General features: G+C 28.1%; 1 protein-coding gene across 1 annotated transcript in view; it reads right to left on the minus strand.

The window, feature by feature from the left end:
- Positions 1–738: 738 nt before the first annotated feature.
- slo (calcium-activated potassium channel slo) overlaps positions 739–27,555 on the minus strand; it is a 74,776-nt gene continuing 47,959 nt past the window's right edge. The window contains exons 7-28 of the mRNA XM_088199328.1: positions 27,233–27,324; positions 21,567–21,677; positions 20,142–20,247; positions 18,163–18,315; positions 17,938–18,093; positions 17,440–17,493; positions 16,775–16,887; positions 14,714–14,872; positions 13,147–13,223; positions 10,323–10,373; positions 9,313–9,336; positions 8,487–8,549; positions 6,860–6,895; positions 6,088–6,232; positions 5,006–5,074; positions 3,082–3,253; positions 2,790–3,014; positions 2,645–2,722; positions 2,379–2,580; positions 2,158–2,294; positions 1,511–1,873; positions 739–1,036 (exon numbers count right to left, since the gene is read on the minus strand). Of these exons, the coding sequence (XP_088055454.1) occupies positions 890–1,036; positions 1,511–1,873; positions 2,158–2,294; positions 2,379–2,580; positions 2,645–2,722; positions 2,790–3,014; positions 3,082–3,253; positions 5,006–5,074; positions 6,088–6,232; positions 6,860–6,895; positions 8,487–8,549; positions 9,313–9,336; positions 10,323–10,373; positions 13,147–13,223; positions 14,714–14,872; positions 16,775–16,887; positions 17,440–17,493; positions 17,938–18,093; positions 18,163–18,315; positions 20,142–20,247; positions 21,567–21,677; positions 27,233–27,324 (2,733 nt within the window). The 3' untranslated portion in view covers positions 739–889. The remainder of the gene's footprint in view (positions 1,037–1,510; positions 1,874–2,157; positions 2,295–2,378; positions 2,581–2,644; positions 2,723–2,789; positions 3,015–3,081; positions 3,254–5,005; positions 5,075–6,087; positions 6,233–6,859; positions 6,896–8,486; positions 8,550–9,312; positions 9,337–10,322; positions 10,374–13,146; positions 13,224–14,713; positions 14,873–16,774; positions 16,888–17,439; positions 17,494–17,937; positions 18,094–18,162; positions 18,316–20,141; positions 20,248–21,566; positions 21,678–27,232; positions 27,325–27,555) is intronic.

The following is a 27,555-nucleotide window of genomic DNA, read 5'->3' on the forward strand; positions in this document are numbered from 1 at the left end:
TAATATAAAGTTGCACACATTGATGTGGATTAATTATTTAATAGCGTTGACAATGTGTGCATAATAATGGATTTTAATATTAAAACAATAAGTTTGGATATTATGCAGTAAACATAGATATGAGCAAAATAAATTTAGATAAATAAAATAACATACATACCTTATTGACAAAAAAAAGTTTTGCAAAGTGCGGATAAAAAAATCAAAGAAAAACTACAAAATAAACGCATGTGTATCATTTTATATGGCTAAAATAATTTATTGCTACTTGTTAATTTATCGCTTCCATCATATCTATACATTCTTCCAGGGGTGCATCATGACCAATATTTTTATTGCTTAATTTTTAAAATGTGGATTAGTTTAATGAGCTCCAGACTTATTATTGGCATGCCCCTGATTTTTAATTTAGTTTAATGCTATTTTTTTTGATGTTACCATTCAATTCATCATTTCCTTTTACAAATCACACATTTGCAATAATGTACACGTACACACATATATAAAACACTTAAGCGTGAGTTGAAAACATAATAGATGCAAAAAAATACGTTCATAAAATAAAACAAGTGGTTATTATATACTTCATATAATATATGAGGCTAAATAAAGCTTAATATGTGCATTTAAACCTTGGGTAATTTGACTTAAAAGACAATAATAATAATAATGTAAAAAATTACCAATATTTATATAATATAATATATAAGGGGAGTAAAATAATAAAAATAAACCTTATCGATAAAAATATATGTATATCGAATTGTAACCGTTAAAGAAAATAAAGTTTAAAACACCGGTTGGTTGGGCTGTAGCGAGCTGTAATCTTACATATAAGATATTATATGTAAGAATATGGTCCATCTGTGAGGGCGCTGCATAGCAGCAGTCAGGAGTTGTCGTCTTTATTGTTTCCTCCACCTCCGGTTATTCCTGGCGTTGTTCCTGCCCCTACTCCGGTTCCTGTCGCAACACCGCCGGGCTTTTTCGACGGTCTATATTCTAATCCAGGATCGAATTGCATTAAAACAAACACCTAAAAATAAACATTTTCATAGTCATAATGATACAGCACAACAATCAGCATCGTTCATATGAATTGATCCTTGTGGGAGACACCATCAAAAACAATACTACAGTGGACCCCTCAACAACACGGTAAATTTGGGATGTGATATTTGGGTGCCCGTTACTTGACACAATAGAAATGGAAAACCACAATGGTTCATATGGGATTCGAACCACTGGTCTATCCTGCTGTTTAATTAATAATGCTATAATAACTAATTTCATTTACACATAATTTTTTATATTTCCTGTGCATAAAACGTATTTGTATTATTGTTATAAAAAAATAATAAGCAGCCACAAAAATAAAACCTTTCACATTACACATAAAAAACTAGTTATGGATGGCACTGATTATGATGTTTACTAAACATAGAATATCATCTCATGGGTCTCTCGTAGGATCAGTTCATAGAAACGCTAGGATTTATAAAAAGCTTACCTGATCCGTTGGTAGTAACGAGAAATCGTCAGGGGGATTCGTTATAACGTATCTTTTACTACTCGCGTCGCACGAGGAGCTGGTATCTCGAAATCTATACAGTCCAATACATAACATTCCATACGCTTTCAAAGCGGCAACGAACAAGTCGCCATACTTTCCAGCTTCGCCAAACTGTGCCAGTGGCCCATCGTACAGTGAAATTTGCCCGACTCTACACCTGTCTCTGTTGGATAGACTGTCGGCTGTGGAATAACCACCTCTGAGACCTGCACCTTCTGCTAAGATTAATTCTAACTCTGGTGTTGCACCTCCCGTAATGAGTGATCTAATAAGTGTCAAGGCATTTTGGTTGAAATACGTCTGAAAAGAAAAAAAAATATAAATGATACAATGTTTTAGATAAACAATATTTTAGGCGTAATCATGTAAAAAAAACCATCTAGATTTGCGCATAGCATATGAAACTAGTTGCGAGTGAAATGTTAAATATTTATTAATGGTTTTACGTGAAACTATTTTTTTTATTGAAAGAATATCTTTATATTCGAAAAAAATCATAACAATCAAGTCGAAAATTTGTAAGAAAGAATATTTATTTGAACAGTTATTTAAAAGGTACGAAAGCTGTATTTAACACAACTTACTGTTGACATAAGAGAATCTAATACGCTGACAGCGAAGGCAGTACCGCAGGCAAAAGGCTGTGTTAGATAAAGCTCTGTATCTGGATCGTCATCGTCGTCCTGATCCAAAAACTGGACATTGCTGTCGTTTACCAATTCTAAAAAAAATAAATAATCAAGTTCAAGAAAATTGTTAAGCGGATGATTTATATATGTGTACATGTTATACGTATGGATGATACCTGTTATCATAGGAACATTAGCACCATATACAGATCCTCTCCTTTGCAGTACGATTGGACTTCCGACAGGAGTTAAGGCATCTTGCTCTGTGGTACCCTGACTCAAAACACCTATCGTGTCGTCGAATGTCATAGCTTTAATATTTAACGAAGCCAAAATTGCCTCCTTATCAGCTAATGTCGGATCATCATTACTAGGTACCTAAACATATAAATAACATTAATATCTTCCAATAAGTGTTATTAAGATGCTATTTAGGAAATACCTTAGCAGAAAGAATACAACACATATCACAGAGATTGACGTTAACAGCTCGCAGATCGGCTCTACTTAAAGGTGAACCCTAAAAGTTACAAACAAAGTAAATTAAAAAGTCTTCAAGTGTTCTTTAAAGTAAAAAAAATATTTACATTTAAAACTGATATTTTCGGTAGATTTTGAAGCATCTTCCATTCTCGCCTAATATAATCGACTGAACCTACAATTACTACGTGTTTTAACTCATGGTAATGAAAATTACTGGCTCTCAGCGGCATAACTAAATTTCTAAGACCAATTAATGGTGAGTCTGGATCGGCAAAAAGGCAAACTACCACGTGTCCGTTCAAAACAGTCATAGCTGCTTGGTTACGATCCTGAAAATATATGTTTTAATATTATTATTAATATACATAAATAATAATTATAAAATGCGATCCTTACCAGAATACAGTCTTCAAGGTTTCTAGCTGGGCTCCAGTGAAACATACCTGTTGAGTCATATTTCATTTCAGTCTTTTCAAAATCAAAGTCCTTGGATTGGTCGTCAGCCAAACCAGCAGGAAGGCTTACACCATTATTATTTTGGTTATTTCCACTACTTCTACTTGTCGGCCTAAAAACATAATAAGGAAATGGATTAGAGATTCGCGAAAGAATACGCGTGAATCACGCTTTAATATAAATTAAATAAAATGCTTCGTATGTACATAATATGCAATTTAATATTGTACATTTAGATAACGTGTAAGAATATACATATATATAAAAAAATATGTTTACATAATCACAGATTTTCACATATAAATATGCAAATATTTGAAAATCGATGTAGTAAATGTTTCAGGAATTGTTTTTTATTATAAATTAAAAAAATCATATATGAGATCTAAAATTGAAAGTAGAAGGGCAAAAAAAAATACACAAACAAACTGATTTAATGTTTAAATTATTTTTAATATATAAAATTGCTATTAGGTTTAATTAAAAAATATGTTTGTTATTTTCAACATGCAAAATGCACAGAGTTTTACATGCATTTTAAAAATTGAAAAATAAATTATATTAATATTGTTTGTATATAAATTATAAATAAATAGACATATTTATCAAAATAACTTAAAAATATTATATTCCAATAAAACCTTAATTTTAAAATAAACTATCGTAGTATTACATAATAGTTAATGTTTTATACTGTTCGTTCTAAACATTTAAGAAAATTATATTTAAAAATAAAAAAATATGACGTGTACAAAAATAATTATATGTATTATAATTTAATCCGGTAGTATAAGGCAAAAACATGTTAACTGACATCTTATTAGAAAATTAGTAATATTTAATAAAAATAGTAATAGTAAAACAAATTAATTTATAAAATATTCCAATTTATAACTAATAATAATATTCATATCGCAAAAATATAATATGAGGGTCTGGTACTCGTACACTTACTAGCTGCGTTACCTCACGACAGTAAGGTACTGACAGCTAATAAAAATATATTATATTTCAATGGTATAGATTTTTAAATTTAAGCAATCGTTGCAAATTTTTGTATTTAACCTTCAATTATTCAGAAGAAAACTACTTTTTTAAATACAATATATACAATAAATGTTTCTATTTTTGTAATAAATTATAAAAATAAAGGCCAATTTGCGATGGCTAAACGTTTTAAAATTACGTTTGTGTCAGTTAAATTGTTTTTGTCTTGAGTTTTTTTTTACTGGAAAGCTTTTTGTGAAAATTATTATTGACTATGTGAATGTATAATATATTAGGAGCTATTCTAAATATGAAAAGTGTATGACTTTTATTTAGTCTGATTGTATAAAATATGCATTAAAACTGGGAAATGGTATTGAATCGCAAGGTTTAACTTTTTTCTTTATTATAAGCTTATTTTATTTTGTGTATATTTTTAAAATGCATTTATGTTAAAAAATACATTATTAAAATTATTTTAAATATATTTTTATATTTTCAATTAAAATAAATAAACTATAATTTAGATTTTTAAAGCGTGCATATTTCTTCTTAAAAATAGCAATCAATCAACATTTTTTTAAACTTAAAATAAGTAAGGAATGAAAAAGTTTCTTACATATTAAAAATATTATTGTGGAATTTAAGCGATATTGTAAAAAGCATGTATTATATTTTATTTTACTATGATAATTTATAGAAAATGTATTTAAAACATTCAGTTAATCCAAGCTATATTTTAGTGTTGTATTTTTTTATAATATGTAGTATGTATATTAAAATTATTAATGATGTAAAAAAAGATAGCACTAATTAACTAAAAACTACGTTTGAAATAGAGGAAATGAATACGAAATTATGTATATATCTGGCATACATGAGCTTTTTCACTTCGTAGGCGAGATGATACCCCTGGTAATTGGTGTCCTGCTCCGGCTGTGCAGGCCTGTGAACATAATCACAACTACTCTTGTTTTGCCGGTAATTTTTATCCCAAAATATACTAATTTACATAATATATAGGTTAAAAGTATTCACTTTTTACAGACAAACAATAAAAAATAACTAATCCATAGCCTAGGTTTATTTGTTGAAATAATAATCATTACCATAAAAACTCTTTTTAAAACATTGACCAAATATTTTTTATATTAATCTTATTATTCATTTGCTCTAAAAACTAAGAGAAGTGTTGTTATGAAATAAAGATTGCCGTCGTTAATAATAGTACATATATAAATTAATTTTTATATAAAATTTAGCATAGTTAAATTTTGAATTTAAAAGTATTTAAATACTATTTTTATTTTGAAATAAATTAACACCATATATGTGACGTATTAATATAATTTATAGTTTTCGTGTAATTAAAGCGAATAACAGTGTCAGTGAATGTGGTAGCAATAGTAAATAATTTGTGTCTAATTTCTTTTATATATGCTATAATAATATATATACATATATATACAGAAAAGTGCTTTTCAAATATGTTCTTCATATTATTATAAAACTTAATAATATTTTATACATATACATACAAAACTGTGAAAAAATAATAATTTAATAAGCAAATATTTAAATTTATTAGTAGAGATAAGAGTATATTTTAAAATAATAAATTATATAGATTATTATTTCTTAATGATATTTTTCGCTATTCATAATTAAGTAGAGCATTTTATAAATTAGCCAGGCATGCTTTTAAAAAATCAATGTTTTTTTATAGGTCGTAATACATTTCCTTTATTCCTAAAAATGTTAATTTTAAAGTATTATTTTTTTGCATGCCATACTGTTAGAATATTCAATATGAATAGAAAAAATATCACCATAGATATTCCGAGAAGTTCTATCTTACAAATATTTTATAAGGTTATGTACGTTTAATCCAGTAATCACTTATTATTATTATTATTACATATAATAAATTTGTAATATATATTAATAATACAAATATACCTGTTGTTGTATCCTGGAGATGTTAGTGCATCAGCTTGTGTCCTATTAACAGTAGGTTTAACTTTGTTTACTTGTTTAGTAGTAGAATTCATTAATTGATTGGCAGCTGGAGTTATAGATGCATTTCTGTGATTTCGGTTGATTACTGAAAATCGTAATATATTTATTTATTTTTATGTTCTATCATAGTGATTTTGTTATAAAATATTTTCAAAGAATTTGGAAAAAATGTAATAGTATTTTTAGAAGTTAGATGTATTCATAATATTGAATTTATTAGACTTAAAAAAATATTGTTGAATAGATCTACTTCTCAAATATGATAAATATTTATTGTGCTTTTAATGTTCATTAAAATATTAAAAAAAACATATTATTAATTTAAAATCATTACATTAAATATAGATTTTGTAAAAAAATTATATTAAAATATTTATTTATTCTGTGTATTACAAATTATTTATTTCGATTGAAGAAAATCTATATTTTAGTATACCAATTATATATTAATTGGAAAAAATGCTCCTAAAATTGTTTTTTTTTCAGGTAGCCTTAAATTATTATTATACTCACAAATATGATGATGAATAATTACGAAATTTAATTAAAATAATAATAAAAATATGAATATTTGAAAATAATAATTAAAAATTGAAGTTGTTGCCCAGCAGTGCTTGACAAACAGTTTTTCAGTGATTATTATGAACCTTACAACAAGAAGAATGTAGAATGTGTGAATATAGTGATAGTATCTACATTTAATAATACTTACAACTAATTTCTTCTCCTCTTTCTCTTGTCACGTCACCTGTAAATTTTTATACCGTACTATAAGTTTACACAACATGTAACATTTATGCATTCATAACATATAATATGAGACATTAGCGGCAAAATAATTTTTATATACATCATGTGCCAATAGTTTCATACACATAATGCAGCATTAAATATTTCGTCAAGATCTACATACGATATGAAACTAAATGCTCATATATGTATGTATACTATATACGAATATTTATACTATGTATTTATATAATTCAGTACCGTAGTTTGTATAGAACATATTTTGCAAAATCTTTTTCGAATGTCGTTAGTATTTTAAGTTAGTTAGGGTCGTGTTAAGTCCCAAATAGTGCTTAAGTCTAAGGGTAGAGTTGCAGATGATTTTAGTGAAGAATTAAATACCTGGTAACGAAATAAAGTAAAAAATAAAAACTTTTACACAAGTTAATATTATTTCCTTACCGATTGTAATTATTACTTAAATATTAAGGTACAGGATTGTTGCCATCCTTAAAGAATTTTAACATAAAATTATATTATAATATAAAAATAAAGATTTAAATTATTTATCTTCTCCGCTTTCTTTATGCTATAAAATTACAATATTTCTTAAAATAATTAATTTTGAATCTGTAATGAAACAAATAGCAGCATGCAGTATTATTAAGTTTATTTTTTTCTAAATAAAGCTTTGTTTGAAATTGTAGTTTTCTATAAATTTGATCCTAAAAAATTAATAAATTTAGCTTAGTAGCCCAATTTATTTAGCCTATTTTATTCATATATAAAAAGCGAAATTGTTAAAGAAATTGTTAAATAGCAATGACAGCAAAAATTGCATTTATTGAAAAAAGTTTTTTATTTTTTTTATAGTAGCTCATGCTTTCTATGCCATTATTAACTATTTATCATATTTAAATATTTATGCTTTAAAAGCCTTAATTTTATATTCGCGTTTGTCACTTATTCAACATTTATTTCCATATTCTGTTGAACAAGAATATATGAGCTTTAATTTAATATAAATTTGAGAAAAATCGGCATTGGAGAAATTTGCGCAGCTTAAGCCAAAAAGCGTTTTTACATAAAAATGTTTTGATTTAAAATGTTTGTACTAAATTTGGTGACGAGTTTGGTGCTCACTAATTTTTCTACGATTTTGTAAATTTATTTGCTATTCAAAAATCATGTGTAGCCAAAACTTAAAATATAAATTAAATTAAATGCACTGTGAATTTAAATAAAAAATATAATCATTAATTTTTTAATTTCGCAAAGCTGGAAATAATTGCGTTTCTCAATAATTTTATATAGGTGTTAACGTAGTGTAGTGTTTTTTTGTGGGTTCTAACTAAACCTATTACGTAAGGCTAGCTTATATTTTTTAAAAATTGATATGGAAAAATCTCCTGGTATATGTACTTTTTAGTTACCTGTGCATCTAGAATATATTTAAACATGTTAGATAGTATGTGTTTAAAGACTATATAACAATTTTGAGAATCGCCATGCTTTATGAAATTTTCCAAAAACATTTAATATATAAAATAAAAAATATTTGTAAAAAAAATAAATTAAATCAGCCATTTAAGGTGAACGTTATAATGTACCTCTTACGTGGACCTTCTTTGGCAACTCTGGTGGAGTGAATGTAGGAGGAGGATGGTGATCATCTGCAAAACACCCCAGACAATGTTCCAAAATAAAATCTCAAACAACTGTTAATAATATTAGCGGTTTCGTTATTATTATTTCAATGAAATATCAATATTTTTAGATTTATTTTCAAACGTATGTATATACATATTTATAAATTTATATCATATATAATAAATACAAAATATACAATGCATATGTATATACATATTCAAATTTACATTATATTAAATATACAATACATATTATTGTTAAATTGCTAAGCGTTATTTTCATGCAAATACAAGCGTAGGTATATTAATCCTCTAAGAGGGATTATAAATAATCCAATACCTTGTTGTATTTATGTAGAAAGGTATTCGGACATTTATAATCCACAATGCCACAAATAATATGTATAATGAAAGTAAACCATTACATGCATAATGTTATAAATACTTTAGTAAATGATCTCATATTTCTACGTCGATGAATTTTTACTTTCATTTTAGTCACAGATGATATAGGGCGCGAAAACTCTAGGCATCATGTGAAAAAGACAATAAATTAAAATCGCTATTTTTTTAAAATAAAAAGAAAAGCAATATATAAAACAATAAGACTATGTATATATATATATAGAAAATATATAGCATATGCTGGTAGTTTCCAACATTTTTTCGTACGCGTTTCCTGAACGCATATCAGAGGAGAGTGGATACGAGTGTATTGTATTATTTTTTATTGTTTTTTTTGTTGTTGTTGTTAACTTCAAGATCACGTGTGATAATATATCCTTACTTGTAAGTATGTACTCCTCGTCGCCTGTGCGATGTTACACGAATGAGATCAGAAGAAAGGAGGGAGACAGACAGAAATAACATTTGTGTTGTATTAAAAAATATACACGATTACAACAAATAAAAAAAATGTGACGACAACATTGATTACATATATATATATATATAAATACCTAGACTGGACGTTAAGATGCATTTTCAAAAACTATAGACAGTTGGGAATGTAAAAGTAACTTGGTCGTGTTCACATTCACTCACACATATCACACAAAACATACCACTGAACAACTTGAGGCAATTTTCATGTGAGATTATTTTGAAATAAGCTTTAGATCGTGCTTACTAAAATTATGGTTGAAAAACTAAACCTGTTAAATGAACTAATAAATTTCAAAAGAGTTGGAAAATGATTTCTAATTAATTTTAAGCAAGAGTATTACAATATATTTTGTCTCAAGTTGTCCACGATGACCAGTATGTAAAATAAATCCTACGTGTATGTATATAAAATGTAAATTTATTTTAATAAATCAAATAAACACATGACGAACTTTGAATCAAACAAACAAAAACTATCCCATTGCCAGTTTTCTATATTGATTGATATCTGGCGATGAGTTAACCTAATCTGACCACATATAAACATTAAACATTTAAAAAATATACACATTAAATAGATCGACATCTCAAAAATAATAAAACATTTATATAAACAACTATTGAATTATAATATGATATCGAAATAAAACGAACAACACATATATGTCGGACATCTATATCAGGGTTACTCAATCTAAACACCAATTTAAAATCTAATCAACGATGACATAGTATATAACTTGTTATTTATCGATAAAAATAAATAAGTCATCTGATATTCGTTATTATGTATGTTTGACATCATTTTTTTCATCTAAGTATGCAATTTAACAAGCTTTATCACTGAAAACTGGTTGTCTGAAAGACATTTTTTTAATAATTACAGTGTACATTATGATTGAAAATACGTACTTGCCCTGCCAACCATCTGCACAGCTCGCACACCTTTCCTGAATGTTGCCACTGAACCAACAAACAGACACGTTAGCTGTTATCATAAGCAAAGGTAACGTCACCACGTTAGTTACCATGCAAAGGATATAGGGTCAGGAGGTCAAATCGTTACTGAGTCGTGTTAATCGTATGTCGTCAAGGATTAGGTAGGATTTGGGGAACAAATTTCCTGACCATTTTTTTTCAATAGCACTGAGCTTAGCCCTGGGCGATCATTATACCAACATTGAGATTATGCGCCAATTTGTGGGAAATTTTGGTCACCACGATGTATCGAGTTCGAATTTTTGTTGCTAAAGCCAATTGGTAGTTTATCTGCCAAGCATTAGATCTTTTCAGTATGTAAATCAATATTAGATTAAATAAAAATAAAACAGAATTTAAGCTCATTATGAAAACAAGCAGCTTGTGACAAAATTACTATATTTTTTGTAATATTTTGTGGCATTCAATTAAATATAAGGTAAAGTATCATATTTTTTCAATTAAAGTATTAAATGTATAATATATAATATAACAAAGCGAACAACAAATTTTATTTATTTAATAACAAATAGCATCTTGCCAAATTAATGGCTTAATATACATTATTATCAGAACGATCTGCCAAATAACTAAATATTAGCATACATAAAGTACAACAATTAGCTTTTTTATCTAACGATATTATAAAATCTATGAAAGTATTTTTTATATATTATATATGCATTAGATTGGCTCAGGGAATAGATTATTGTTTTTACTGTAATGAGATAATTTATATTATTATTATTTAATTTAAATATTTAAATATTCATAAAAAAATATATGAGATATTTAATTTAATTGATTAGAAATAACTTGTAATGTACATTTTTTTGTAGTCAGTCTAATGCATACATATATTAATGTTTTTATAGTAGCTTAAATTTGAGTATCATAGGTTTTATAATACGAACAAATAATTAATACGCGTAATAATAATTTACTAGGATTACCACACCTCAATAGATTTAACTGTCTAATAAATTTTCCGCCGAATGTGAGATAATTTGTGCAATTGGTGCTTTTTGGATAACCTATACAGAGGACTATTGGTAACCCTAAATTATAGTGTATAGTTAGTACACGTATACTTTTAATACAAAAGGCGCTTTTAGGACTGATTACTGGCAGTAATTAAATACAATCTCAATAATATTACACACAAATGTTATGGCGGTTATTTTTATGTATATATATATAAAACAATAGCGTCTGCTTATATTGGGTGTAATCGTACCCTCCATACAACCTCTGTAGTTGTTCAGACCCTGTTTCACCATTCCTGTCTGCATCATGATCATTCCCACATCTGTAAAAAGCCAAAATACCAAAAAACGAAAAAAAACACACGCACACACGTTGGATAAAGTATTGTTTCCAATAATTTTTCAATATTGAAATATTGGATTTATCATGCCCTTGTAGCTTTTTTTATAATTATGAAAAAATATTTAAAGAAGACTGTCCTGTTAGTCTTTATGATTATTAAAAGCACATAAGTATTATTTAAAGCCCAGGGCAATCAGCGCAGAAATGTTTCTTTAAGGATTAATCAAAGAGCGTTCAAGGGTAATAGGAAAATGGGAACATTAAATATACATATGTGTATATATATAAATACATAAATATGTTTAAAATCAGACTTATGTAAGTCCATGTGTAAAATAATAATAGAATATACAGTAAAGTTGTTCAAGAGGGAATATTTTTTTGTATACTGTGAATACACTCTAACTCTGCCTCTTTATAAATAACGTATCGCATTAACCGTTTATGAAACATTAGTTGTTATTATTTGTATATTTATTAAATAACATGTATGTTGTCGAACTGAAAAAATAAACCAAATAACCGATAATGAAAATGAATATCAAAAAATATTAATAATATAACAATAATTAAAAAGTACATGCATTTTGGAAAAAGATTGTGCAAATAGGAGTTCATAATGTGATAATTGAAATGTCCATAAGTCATTCCGCGACAATTTCATATTATAAAAATATACAATCCCATAGCAGCAGTATCTATTTTATATATGTTCATGCTTAATCTTCAAATCTCATGATGGAAATAAAAGTTTCACCTTAAGATTACAAGTTTTCTTGTGGCTAAAAAACTTTTATCATGTCGTTAAGGTGCGTTAAACGTAAGTCGTATATGTTGTTAATGAAATAAAATTGATTTTAAGATTAAAACTGATATTTCAAATCTGCATTCGTGAGCCAAAAGAGTCGTAAGAATATTATATATAGATAGAAAGAAAAAAGACGGGCAGCTGTTCAGGCGAGTGATGAAAAGGTCAGTATATAATGAATATAAAATTTTGCACAATACAGGACTACATATATATAATAAATATATATAATATAATATCTATATTGATAATACAAAGGCATTTGAAATATTTTCATTGCAGTCAGTTACCTAGTTCACCCCCGAGTTTCCTTTGTTGGGCGGCCACTAAAATGATCCGCAATACATAAGTATTATGACAAGTATTGGTTTATTACGCAATGATTTTTGTTTATTATTATTATCATGACAAAATATATATAATAATGGCAAAAATTCATAAAAATAAACAAATAATAATATATTGATGTATAATGTATAATATCTTAAACATGTCTTACTTGTAAAACTTAAATGTATCTATTCGTTTCAAATCAATAACAAATAATATTTTCTTAAATATTATTATAAATTAATATTTTTTCATTGTTGTTAATCAATTAAAAATAGGAATTAAACTCACAGTTTTTGCATTTGCATTTTTTAATCAAAGTTTCGTCCTTGATATCCTCATGACAGGCCTTGCAGTAAAACCACGCCCTAAAAAAATAAAATGAAGGATGTTCATGACGAGAAATGACAATTGAAGTAAGAATATTAAGGGCCAACTTGAACAATGTTATTTTTTTGCAATAATCAATTTTAAAGATCAAACGCACGTGTATATCTTAATTATTTATTAAAAAAAATCTATGTTAAATTATATACAATGTGTTAAAATTTATGCGTTTCCGCATTTCATATTTTTACAAATAAAAACAGATGTTAAACTATGTTTGTACTGTATCGTATTTATTTAGCCTTTAATATAAAGATAACACTAACATTATATTCAATAAAATAGCAAGCAAATTGACTTTAAGTGTCTAGGTTGTGAGAACCACATACAAGTCTACAACGAAAACAGTTTTAAAAGCTTTTATTGAAACTGACGCACCAAGCGTGATCAACAAAAACTTCTTACGCATCAAGAGCGTCATAAATCATTTATATATATAGCGATATTTGACCAGCACGATAGATCAGTGGTATCAGTGATTAATGCCTAAAAAGGACCTATGTTCGAATCCCATATAGACCTAAATTTATAAATTTCTATCCTGTCTGGAAAATAGGAATTGATTATATATAATTATAATTTACATCGATCAACACAGATTAGTTTTTTTTTTATAAATTTTCCTAATCTCACAGGAAAATAAATAAAATAAACTATAATATTAATTTATAATTATAAATATAAATGTCACAGATTTATAGATTTTGATTTAGATATGTTGTCTCATTTAATAATTGCTGTGTTTGTCCCGTTGTGACGCATTCAACTTACGCCTGTCAAGTTGAAATGGAATTAGCATTCCGAAAGGTATTATAATAGCCATTCTAGACTTTTGCCGTGTTGTAATAATATAACAAAGGACATGGAATGCGAGATTACCGCTTAATCAATTGTTAAACATATTTAACGACCGTTCTAAATCTGTTCAAATGACACACCCTAAGATCGTCATCGCAAAAAGTGGGCGAGCACTAAGCCTCACTGGCTGGCCATGTGAATAAAAATAAATGCTTGAGAGTCACCCTCAAAAAAATCATCAATAACTTTAACCGAGCTTGGACCAAGAGAAGCCACCGAACAACGATAGACGAGAAAGCAGCCGCTTCTCTCTGTATGTTAACTTTGGTCCATCTCGACGTCAGGAATTCAGAGTTCAACCTGCTTCGGAGACGACTGGATTCTTTGGATACAGACTCAAATTATTGCATTATATAAATTATCAACTCAATATTTTGTCTTCCAAAGTCTTAGCGCTAATATTTGGCCCTAAAGTGGCTCTCAATCTTTTATAAACATGATTTTTTTATTTTTACGTAATCAACAGTTTACTGATTTTATCATTGCGAATAAAAAAAATTGACTTTATTTTAGATTATCGCGTTGTTGAACGTTTTTTAATGATATCAATATTTTTTGTATTATAAATTACGTGCAAACCAAATAAGATGGCATTTTTTAAATTGAGATTTACCTTTTAACTTCATCCGCAGATTGAGCAATGAAGAAACCTTGAGTATTTGCTTGAATTTTAGCGCCTCTGGGATTAATTGAAATTTTGCTATCATTTCCTTCTTCACCGCCTTTGATCTCAATCGCAAGAAGGAGAAGTTTTAACTTTGTAAAACATAACCTGTAAATTAAAACGTGTTTTAACAATTCGACATTTTTACGGTAATATTTATTATTTTAATGTTAATCTACGTATATTTAAATGCGGATTTTCGACATTGGTTTAATTTTAGTAGTGCAAAATAAGCATGTGCGTTATGATGATGTGGAAATATGATTTTTATATTTCACCCCGAAAGAAGTAAGAAATATATTTACATAAATTAAATATTTTTTTCTTATGGAAAATAAAGAACATATATTTGCATAATATAACATTAGTTAAATAAATTAATTTTCAAGCAGAAAATGACTGTGATAACTTTTTAATGTGTGGGTCAGTTTTATCATTGCAAAGAAAAAATTAAGGCAATGGGCCAAATTTTTTATAAATAATTATTTTGCGGTACAGTTTTATTAAATATATATATTATTCATATTTATAAACAATAATAATTTTGCTACTTTTGCTAATAAAATAGAGTGTGCTTTATCTAAGTATATAAAATGTATTCAAAGATTTGAAGTAATTAAAGGATGTATAGATATGATTAAATAAAATCACTCACACATATGCGTCCTAATTATATATTATAGTCGCAGAAAATAATTAAATTATACACTGAAAACATTAATCATTCAATTTATAAAGATAATTAAATGTACACAACAAAAAGGATAGTATATGTGTTAATTCAATCTCATGCACCAATCCAAGCTTTTGGTTTTAAACCTACTTCTAGGAATTTTTAACTATAGGATTTGTGTGTATTGTTATTTTTGAATATGTGTGATATAGTATGTAATAATAAAATGAGTGCAATATTGTGTGATTGTGTAAGATAATTTAAATGTGCAACTAGTTATAAATACATGCTTTTCTATTTATTTATATTTACTGATATCAGTATTGGTAAATTGTTTTAAATATATGTATATATATATACTAGTGAAAATATGTATGTTAGAAGTGTGTATTACAGCAATTCGATTTAAATAAAAAAATATTTTTACCAACACCAATCGATAGTGTGCATTCAGTGTTATAAGTAAATAAAATATGCATATATCAAAGGGTTAATAGATCATTCCAAAAACTATAATAAAGTTAGGTCGGATAGGATTCGCCTTACTCGCTGGCCTGAGGGAATGTCATGCCAGTAAAAGAAGGAGAAAGGGTCTCTGTGTACATCTCACAACCGGTCCCTTGAAGATAATCGTTCTGCCACGCTTGTGTATCAGGGGACTGGAAAAACATAACCAAACAATTCATCTCCCTGAACCTTGCACCAAGACAAATTAACAAAAAAACATCATTATAAATCCAATCACACTGTACAGTTTGATTGTATCCATACACCCTGAAAGTTCATATTAAATAGTAATACACATTATAATAGCCAACCTAAGATGGAAGATGATCGGAAAATTCATACCGCAATGCACCTGAATTTCTTAAATATAACTTGAGGCCGAATGAATATTTTTTGAAGGAGAAGCACATATGTAAGTTCTCGTATTTGATGAGAAGCGTATATCGCAAAAGCCCTTAGAGAACATGAACACATTGGCAACATCATTGAACATCACACACATAATATAACTTCCCACACAACTATATAACCACACAAAGTCAAAAAAGGTTTCATGAAAAAAAATGGATACTTAATCCATGCATAGTAAAGTAGAAACATTTATATATAAATATATAGATAGTATAAGTTATTTGAGTGTCATATATGATAGAACAGTGATAAAATAATCTCAATATTGTATCATTGTTCGCACATGTCTTATTAGATGTATTGTGAAAGATGTAGATTTACATATAATAGAGAGTAGATTGAAGTTGCCACTTGTTCATATAATATATTATATAAATATAGTGAAATAAAATAGGGCTTCACTTGGATTCTTAACTTACTCCGTTGCTTTGGCAAACGGCATGCCAATAAACGTTGGACTTAGTGTTTCTGTGTACATTTCCATTCCGGTGCCTCTCAAATAGTCATTGGTCCACACCTGCATATCCGGAGACTGTAAAAGCATATTAATATATAGCTATCTAACAATTAAGAAAATTATTAATCATACCTTTAACCAGTTTATCGTATTATTTATTAATTTGTTATTACCATAATAAAAAATACTAAGACTATGTCAAATAATTAAAAAGTTAGAAAGCAAGAATTCAAAAGATGAATATATTTGATAATAAAGTTAGTTACTTTTTATTATACTGGTATAATAAATAAATTTGTACTAGAAAAGCATTTTTTAATTAACGTAGTATTTATGTGTTTAATAATTTATATGAATGAATCAAATAATAGTTTAACGGCATATATTTTAACTACATTAATTAACAAATTATATAATGTTATATGTGGAATAACAAAGGGTTTGGAACAATTTCACAAAATGAACGTTTTACAAAAACACATTATAATAATGATCAATGAAACAAACTGTAAGAAAATATAATTATGTTCGAAGCCCTTATACGATTCTCCGAATGCTTCTTCCTTTTTTTCAAAAACCCAAGCGCCATCACCAGTATGAAAAATTATACTGAAAAATGTTACATACATTATTGAAGCACAGTCCTCGAAGTGCTCTCGTGATAAGTTTATTAGGCTGCTCCTAGTTTCGATATGATATCAATATGTTATTTAATATATTTATAAATAAAATAAAAATACACACACACGCAAACACACAAATGTATGCAAATATATGCATATAAACACACACTTACATTTTTTAATATAAACATACTAGACAAATACATATGTACAATGTAATTTTTACAATATACTAATAATTAAAAAAAATATATTATCTCATAAGGACACCAGTAGATCACTAGCAACTTCACTGCTATAGATCCTATCATTATATGTATCAGAAATTTTGAATATTGAAATAAATAATTATATTAAATAGATAAAATAAAATTTTGACACATTGGTTTAATTATATGATTTTTCCTAGATCAATTATATACAATAATTAAAATTTTCGGCCCCCAGCATTCTTATCCGATGTTAAACCTAAATTTATTTTAAAATATATAAAAATACCAACTGTTTTAAAACTTCTCATGGCGAACAAGTTCGCCATCATTGTTGAAAATCCTGGCGCTAGACAACTTTGAGCGATAAATCCTAGTTTTAGTTCAGCTAAACAAATTACATCATCTCCTTGCTTCCAATCCCATGATGGAATATTCAACAGATACGCCTAGAATAAATAAGTACTTATAAAACCTTTAAATTACTAAGATAATTAACAAATCAATTGTCTCCTTACTTTATTATGATATTGCATTAACTGTATAATAACTCTAATGTCGTCTGAGTAATTTTTAATGGATATAACCCTCATAATATTAGCAGCATCTTCTGCATCCGGATCTTGACAATATTTGTTAGCAAGCACCAAACATGCATCTGCTTCATGGACCTTCATGGGAATTAAAATATAAATTAGATATATTTATATAATTCAATACATATTAATAATTAATTACAAAGCTAGTCTAATTTTTCACAAGAAAAGTATTATTATGTTTTAAAGTCTAAAATTGTTTTGAGAGAATTATTAATATTGCAAAAAAAATTACTTATTTTTAATTATATAAGAAAATTGTAAAATTTGTAGCAAAATTTTATATTGAATCAAAATAAAATGTATTTACTAATCTATGCTGGCCTATATTTATTGGGTCAGTATTTAGATTAATAATGTAACTAAATGCTATAATACTATAAATATTAAAAAATTAACAATGTTTACCATGTAAGAATATTTAAAAGAATACTGACTAATTTTTATTTGTAAATATTATACATACCACAAAGCAAGAACAAATTAACTGACATATTTTAAAGAAATTAGTATAATTTTTTTATATATATATTTGTTTAATCCATATCATTAGAAATTTATAATGAAATATTATATTATAATATTAATGAAATTATCACAAGCCTTTATCTAAAATTAAAGAATAGAAGACTTTACAGAATCATTTAATTGTACTTTTAGAATAAAAAAACTGTATTTTTGTTATTTATGTCAGCCAAAATGTATGTATATAATATTATTAATTAATACTGACCCATTAATAAGTTGCCAAAATTGTCTATAATATACCATTTATATATGGATTAAATTAACATTTTAATTCTATTTATAAATGTGCAACTAAACAGCAAATAAGCATTCAACATGCAATTAGGCTTACCTGTTTCTGTCTTAATAAACAATTTTATATAGTATGGAAAAATATTTTACTACATCATTACCTCAATCCAGGAATATGTACATATGTATATACTTTATTTGATATAAATAATTAAAATAATATTAAAATAACACTATTCACTAACTGAAAAAAATATAGTGCAGTAGAAAAAATAGTATGTATTATATAATAGTTAAGTATCTAAATTGTTTTTATATTATTAATAAATAAAAATGTGTGATTATCTATAAAATTATATTAAAGAGTATTTGTATTAATTTTTTTATTATTATGAAATTAAGCTCGCATATGATCGAAAGTGTCTTTTAAACGATAAAATAGTTCATACTTACCTATATTTTTGTAGGTGGGAATTAATATTTAATTCGTGTATATGTCTCAAAACGTAAAACACATACATATGTATAAATATATTAATTATGCAAACACACACAGACGTCCCCGTACACGCATATTATATCATGCTATATTTTTATGGTCGTAAAGCGAAAGAACATATCATTTGTAAATGATTTCGCAAGGAACATTTAGCATACATTAATTACCATGAACAGTATTTATATAATATAAAAAATAATAAAATAATAATTTATTATGCGTTAGATGGCGATGGTATGATGAATATGTTTTTCTTTACTTCTTTGTATTATTATATATTTAGTTATGGGGTGTGAAACATTTCTACTAACTATACATTATTGGTATATATTATTGGTGAATGTTAAAAATTAATATGTTGTATAGCTGTCTATTATTTTTAGCATGCTATAATTATTATTAAAAAACCTTTTAAGTGCAAGTTAAATATTATCATTTAAAAATATACAATATATATTTTATAATATTTAGGAAAGATATTTCTTTAAGATTTATGGTATGATATATGTATAGATGGCAAAGTGAATAGCGCGATGATATTATATAACCAACCACAACCACACAAATGAGTATTTCAAAATAAGACCACTCTGATGTTTACATAACAATTACATCCATGATAGGCTGCTCGTTTGCGACTAACCTTTACCCTCTGCAGGTCGATTGGGTTCATGATGGTGCCTTGGAAGAATTCCACTGTAGTAAAGTGCCTCTTGAAGAGTCCTTCCAGCTCCAAATCTGGCGGTTTCCTGCCATCACATCACCATTAACATCCACTACAAAGCAATCAACTAACATTTTGAAGGCATTTCATGAACAAAAATAAATTGATGCCATTGTATGGATATTTTTTTCTGGTGGAGACGACGACGCCGATCGATGGATCAATTGATTTTAAGACAGCCTTCACAGTCCATTTTTACAAACGTTCCCTATCGTTTTCTACTAATCTACAGCGGTCGCTTGTATTTAATTGTGGTGAAGAAAATCTCTTTCGAATGCGATGGCGATTTTGCAAAACAATAGTGTGATATCAAATATATACCATGCATACATGACATTTTTGCGATTCTATTTAAATTAAATACTTAATCCGTCAGAAATGTAATATCGTTAAAACCAATTCATGGTGAAGTTGAGTCTGATCAAATGTAAAAAAAAAATAGGTTTTTCAATTTTGATTAATATTACATTTCTTAGAGTTCTATGTATATAAATTTATAATGTACAAAGCCAGTATGTACGTTTGCTTATTTAATAAAAAATATAACTTCAAATGTATTGAAAAATAGTTTCAACCCTACGAAAAAGTTAATTGTAAAAGATACACATATAAATATCAATAATTTGTAATAATATTAAAAAATTTAGAAAAAAGTGTCTTAAAAGTCTGCCGTGCGAGATTCATTATTCCGTTTGTTTTGTTCAACGCCTAACCTTAACGCGTTCAAGATCAACAGCATTCATCATTGTACCCTGAAAAAACTCCACAGTGGTGTAGTGGCGCTTCAGTAAACCCTCCAGTTCTAAGTCCGGCTCTTTCCTGAAATATCATGCTCCAATTGAGCCATATATGAACATTTCAACTCTATCAGTGCCTAATCTTAATTTGATTTATAATAAAAAAAACACATTTGTGTAAAAAAGGGTACATCATATTTGTAACAAGTACTAGTGTGTAAAGCTGTCAAAATATGTGAATTTTAAGAGCATACACTTTTTAGTATACTTCCTTTCTCCACCTGTTTCATCATGGAATCCCATTACAGCATTTTCGAAGAATATTATTAACCGATAGATTGAGCACTAAGCCATCTCATTTTATGATGATTAAAATATTTTTTCTGTATCTATATGCGTACATATATACATCTAAGCACAGATTATAGTTATATGAATGGAATAGCTCATTTTAAATGGAACAAGAAAATAAAGATGGCTTATTACTCAACTTCTTTTTCGCAGTTTCTAATACGCAAATCTATATATATTGTATCAATTTGCACTCTATGTTTTATAATCGAATGTATATATTTTAGACTATAACATATTAGAATAAATTATATACCTGTGTAGAAACACCACCTCTACGTCAACGTCTTCTCTGTCCTCGTGAAGAAAGTCTTTCAAAAAATGACTGACCGACTCATATGTGATATGTCCACACACCACAATATGCCTGGTAAACATTATTAATAGCGTATAAGAGTTTGTATGATGTTGTTAAATCGAATTTGTGATATGTGTATATTCAATGATACATATGCGTATATCATCATGTAAATATAGGCACGTATAACAAGTGTATATACTCATAAAAATATGCATAAAACATGGGTTATAATTATGTTTTACAATAATTACCCTTTACCTCTAATCGCTATCAACAAAAAATAACAATTTAATAAATCAAAATTGGTAATAATAAGTATTACCCAAACTATTGATGCGAGGTGGAATTTTATATGCTCAGCAATATTGCAATAAATTATTTAATCAAGTTTAATTATGTTATGCATATAAAATACTGAAAAGAAGCAAGCTTTGTTTCCCTATTAATTTTAGAGGAATTTAGCGATTTAAGCAATAATTTATAACCCAAATTTATAGTATTTAATCTCTTTTTATATGTTAGTAATTGTTATTTGAAATAATATAATAGCTCATAATGCATATAGTAGGATTGTCAGTATTTTTTGGTCTCATGCAGGATCAATGGATTTATACCTAGATAGCCAATAGAAAAGTATGGTTAACGAGCAAGAACTGTAGTGTCTAAAATACGTATAGCTAAACAGCTAATGTAGTACTAAGGTAGCAAGAATTTACAGGAAATTTAAATATATAAATATTTTTGTACTTTTTAACTTTTTCGTATATATGTATATGTATGTAATTCTTTTTGTAATGTTCATAAATTTCCCTTAAACTGCATGCTTATATGTTTGTAGACAGTATAGCCCGTGTGCTTTTAAGCTTTATTATATACTTATTTATTATAATTTTGATAAATTCTTGCACGAAACCAAAAAGTCTGATTACCACAATGCATGTATGTACGTACAAGTGAATATATTCTCAATATCAGCATTAAATTAACTTAAAAGGCGTGTGAGTTTAATCGCTTAAAGTATAATGATATTTAAGTTTGTAAATGTTGATACTGAAAATATTTTTTTTGATTAAAGAAAGCATAAAAATAAAAACCATGTTAATCATTAGTTATATAATTTATTGTTAAAGTATAAATATTGTTTATTAATTCAAAACCGTGGGTTGGTTCTACCAACTCATATATGGCGTGCAAATGGCTGCCATGCAATCTATTCAGCAGACTAAAAATTATAATATAGGTATTGAAAAAAATAAGGGGAATAAAAGTCTAGAAATGTTTTTCTACACTTACATGTTGTTACCAATATTTTTTTTATTTGTATAAAATGAAACTGTTAACAACCTTGATGATAACTAAAGTTGAGTTGATCATATTGGGAATGGCTTGAGGTCTGGTGATACCGGCAAAAAGGAGCTTTATACACGGTAAAACCAAACTCGATCCATCATACTTGTCCAAATCTAAACAACGCAATGAACCTACGACTTAATCTAATAATGTATGTATTTAGTGTATATATAGTATATAATAAATATAAATATTCTACAGCCGAATTCACTAGCTGCTATTATATTTTATGATATCATGTCCTAAATGCACACAGCCTTGCCACGCTCTATTGTCTCGATTATGTATACATATATAGTTATTAAATATATATCTAAACAATAATATAAACAACGTTTATTTATTTTATTTTATTTGCAACAGCATCATTTAAAATAAAAATACGACATGGGGATATAATATATATAAATACAACGTGCAGGTTTTGACAGACAGTCTCTTTTATAATACATTCAATACATCAGTCTACGATCACGTCACAGCAGTCTCAAACGTGACTAAATATAAAAAAATAAATAAAAAACATCGATGGTCAACGAAAAAACATTAATTAAACAAAAACAATTCTACGGAATATCTAGAAGAATGTTTTTCATTATTAACCAAATTAATTAAAACACCGATCTAATTTAATTTAATACAACATTCCTCATATATATATAATGTACGCTATCGCCTAAATGGGAACAATGATTAGCTATGTTTTTTTTTGTAATAATATATCAATTAGACACCATTTACGAACATCGAACAGTATATTATATTCAATAATATAATCATTTATTGTCGATTTGCTCAAAAAGGATTAATTCCTCTTTCGTAAAACAAGTGTCGACAAATGAAGCGTGCTAGGAAGAGTATATATATAATATATAGAGAGAAAGTCAAAGTCAAAGAAACAGAGAGGATGAAAGGATTACAGTATAGTAGTATAGTATTTTTTTGTCACAACACGAAACACAAACAGGAGTAGCAGAGTTGCCGGGAGTCTCGCTCACCTGCGTCCCCGCTCGTTCTTCAGCGTGCCGCCATACTTGGGTCTAGTCCCGATCAAGTCAATAATCTCTGGGATACAACTGGCAAATATCGCCTACACGCCGACAGACAAATAAGACATACACATTTGGTGATCACTCGTCGTCGTTAACACCTTGGGACGGTGTGAGACACGAAACACAAGAAAAACCTACATACAAGTAGTACCGAGATGTTCGCCAACAGTTAACCATAATCCATGGCAAACATCTCAGTGGAAGCAACAAAAGGATATTAAGGGGATCATCATGTTATTAGACAAAAACGTATAAACATATCATCATCGTATAATATTTTTGTATTGCCATCATCATCATCATCATCATCGTCACCGACGCTCGACTACCTGTATTTCTCCACAAAATGGATTCCACTCTCTCGTACACTCTTTCATATTGTTTGTTAGTAAAAAAAGTGTTATTATTTTTGTGTAAAAGAGAGATCTTTCACACTCGCGTCCCCGTACTTGATATATTTTTTTTAGAAATTTGTACGGGCGGCGGCACTGGCTGTGTGTGTTTCTTGGGACATGGTGGTGCTGGAACTAGCGCTACAGCGTGGCAGCAAGGCATCGTGTGCAAGCAAAACATATCAAAAAACGAATGGCAGAACCGCAACAACACTACTCATTTACAAAAAAAATAATAATCATAAAACATTACTTGTTCTCAGAGTATATATATCGGTAACTATGTATATATATAAACAATATATTTTTAGAAAAAAAGTTCGTCAAAAGCGTCAAAACCGAATCAATATAATATAATATTACAATGTATTATATATATAATATATAAATGAGCATCCGACTGTATGTCGCTTTTTTATTGTATATATATCTGATTTGGAAGATGGAAGATTTTTATTTATAATGATGATTAGGATGGGCTAGGAGGCATACGGACCGATGAAGGATAAACTAGTCCTTACTGAGCATGCGCCATGGCACCAAGAAACCAACACTAGTAAAAAGGTAATAAGTAACTGCAAAAACAAACTCTGCATTCAACTCAATCAACTCGTGTTATACATACATGTGCATACATACTCTTGACTAGTTTTGTTTTTGCCTGATTAGCGCACAAAAGTATGCATGGATGTATATATAATATATTATATTATTATAATTATTATGTAAAAAATAGAGTAGAACCAAATTAAAGTGGACTTAGCAATTGGGCGGTGGTTTTTCGGATACTTTTCTCTTAAGCCGTATGCAGTGACAGTTGATAGGTTAATTGACGGAAGTATTATTCAGAAATATCATATTATAAATAATGATATAATTTACAATTAACCCCCTTCTTAATAACATACTAATTAAGCGTCATTTATATAACATGAACTGTATTAAAATTAGGTTTATTTACGTATTATAGAATACATTGAAGCTAGTGTTATTATTTTATTATTATTAAGAGGGCGATATTAAGCAAAAACTATATCAGTATGTTATATGATATTTAATGTGCGCTGTTTTTCAGCGCAGCCGCACGATCACGACCGTTTTTCTTGCCAGCCAACAATCGACTGCATTCGGCTCGTAAGAAAAGTACCATTACGCGACTCAAAGGAACGGTCAGACGGTGGTTTGTGCCGAACCTTCGGGTCATATCAACCAGCCCAGTGGTAGCGCAAGCATTAGTTGTGTTAAGTGTAAGGATCGCGGAAGGGGCGGTACCTGCGGCGAATGTCCTTGGAGTACTTCCCGCCATACTTGTTCCGCTGGGCCGCCAGCTCCGTGATTTCTGGGATCCAGCTGGCGAACACAGCCTACCGACACCCAGCACTTACTGAACCATCAATGCCTATCGAGTTTTTTTTCCTACTAAATATTTCCGCCCGACTAACTAATAGCGCTCAAAGACTACTACCGAGTACGCCTAATCACTACTCGTCCTCGTCATGATCATCGTAATTGAAACCAATGGCAATCGATCGACCGAAAATAATAATAAAGAAAATCTTGCAAAAAACTTTTGGAGCATAATGATATCTAATGTGAAAGAATACCATATCCAATTGTAAATATTACACGACTCGCTCTCTCTGATACTTTTTTTTCAATTGTCTATTTAGTGAGACTATGAGCATTAATAAATAACTATGCTTTCAGTTGAAAACTGGCGTAGCATTTTATTTTCTACAAGGCTGTGTGGCAATGAGCATGATATGTTTGGCTGTAGTGAGTCATCGTAGGTTCTTACGTTTGAACATGTTTATAGATATATTTTTTGATGTGTTAATAGATCTCATTTTAACGCCATTCCAAAAAAAATAATAACATTAGGATGAAATTATTATATAAGAAATCATATTAAATAATACAAACATAAACGTAAAATAAAATATATAACCAGAGTCATAAATTCTGGAGTTTATCATATTGTATATTATAATATATTTTATTATCTACTAGTTAGAAAATTAATAGCACTTAGACAAAGCAGTAACATGCGTTTTAAGTTAGTAGTTAGATTGTGAGTATATAAGAAGAAGGTTAAAATAATTGTAATAAATGCATATATACAGGATTGCTAAAACAAAGCAGTGATCTTTGAGATGCGATATCTCGGGAAATGTTGAAGATGGAATCTTGAGAAAAAACAATTTCCAGCAAAAATCATTGAACACTAGTGGAATATAATATGAGATTAAGTTTGCAATCTTTTCTTTTAATATTTATTCACGTCGAGATGATGTAAATCGATGTTATTTTAATTTAAATGACTTTATTCTGAGAGCAACTATGTTGTTTATTTTATTATTTTTTTATCATTTAAGAATAGATTGCGAAACTAATATATAATATTACAATGTAAGGGTAATATTAGAAATATATCTATCTACTATGGTTCCAGAGATATTGCTTCTCAAAGGTCACTACATTTTGAACCACCCTTATAGAAGATTGCTACATATAAATAAATATATAAAATATATCAGCAGCATTATATTTTTATATGTATTTATATACTATAAAGAGAAAATAGAGGATTCTGATAGAACACCCACACTTATACCAGATGTCATACGACACTGGCATAATTGGAATGGTATGGGTGAGTAGAGAACACAAGACATCTGACGTCACTGATGCCACCACAGTTGATCAGCAACATAAGCAATTTGTATTTTGACAAAAAATCAAACAGTTCCAAAAATATCATCAGAGGCTTGGAACTGTTTGATTTTTTGATTTTACAAATAAAATGTGCGGATCAACTCATCAATACCTCTTTCCGTGTTCACGCTTCAGCTCGCCACTGTACTTGGACCTACTCCCTACCAGCTCTATAATCTCGGGGATGCTACTGGCAAACATTGCCTGCAATAGACATCTGGGTTAATAATATGCAGGCTTCATAGTAAATGTTTACCGTTTACTGTTTTTTCAAATAGTATTTACGGAACACTATAAATATATATTCCAACTACACACAATTAAAAAAATAATAAGAAACAATATTATTTTTTATTAAAAGCATTTTTACAGTTCAACAGTGCCTTCTATATTAATATAGATATATAGTCAATAAGATTATTTATACACAGTTTG

This window comes from Plectrocnemia conspersa, unplaced genomic scaffold, assembly GCF_051122295.1.
Source record: "Plectrocnemia conspersa isolate PC_06_02 unplaced genomic scaffold, ASM5112229v1 ptg000012l, whole genome shotgun sequence".
Lineage (NCBI taxonomy): Eukaryota > Metazoa > Arthropoda > Insecta > Trichoptera > Polycentropodidae > Plectrocnemia > Plectrocnemia conspersa.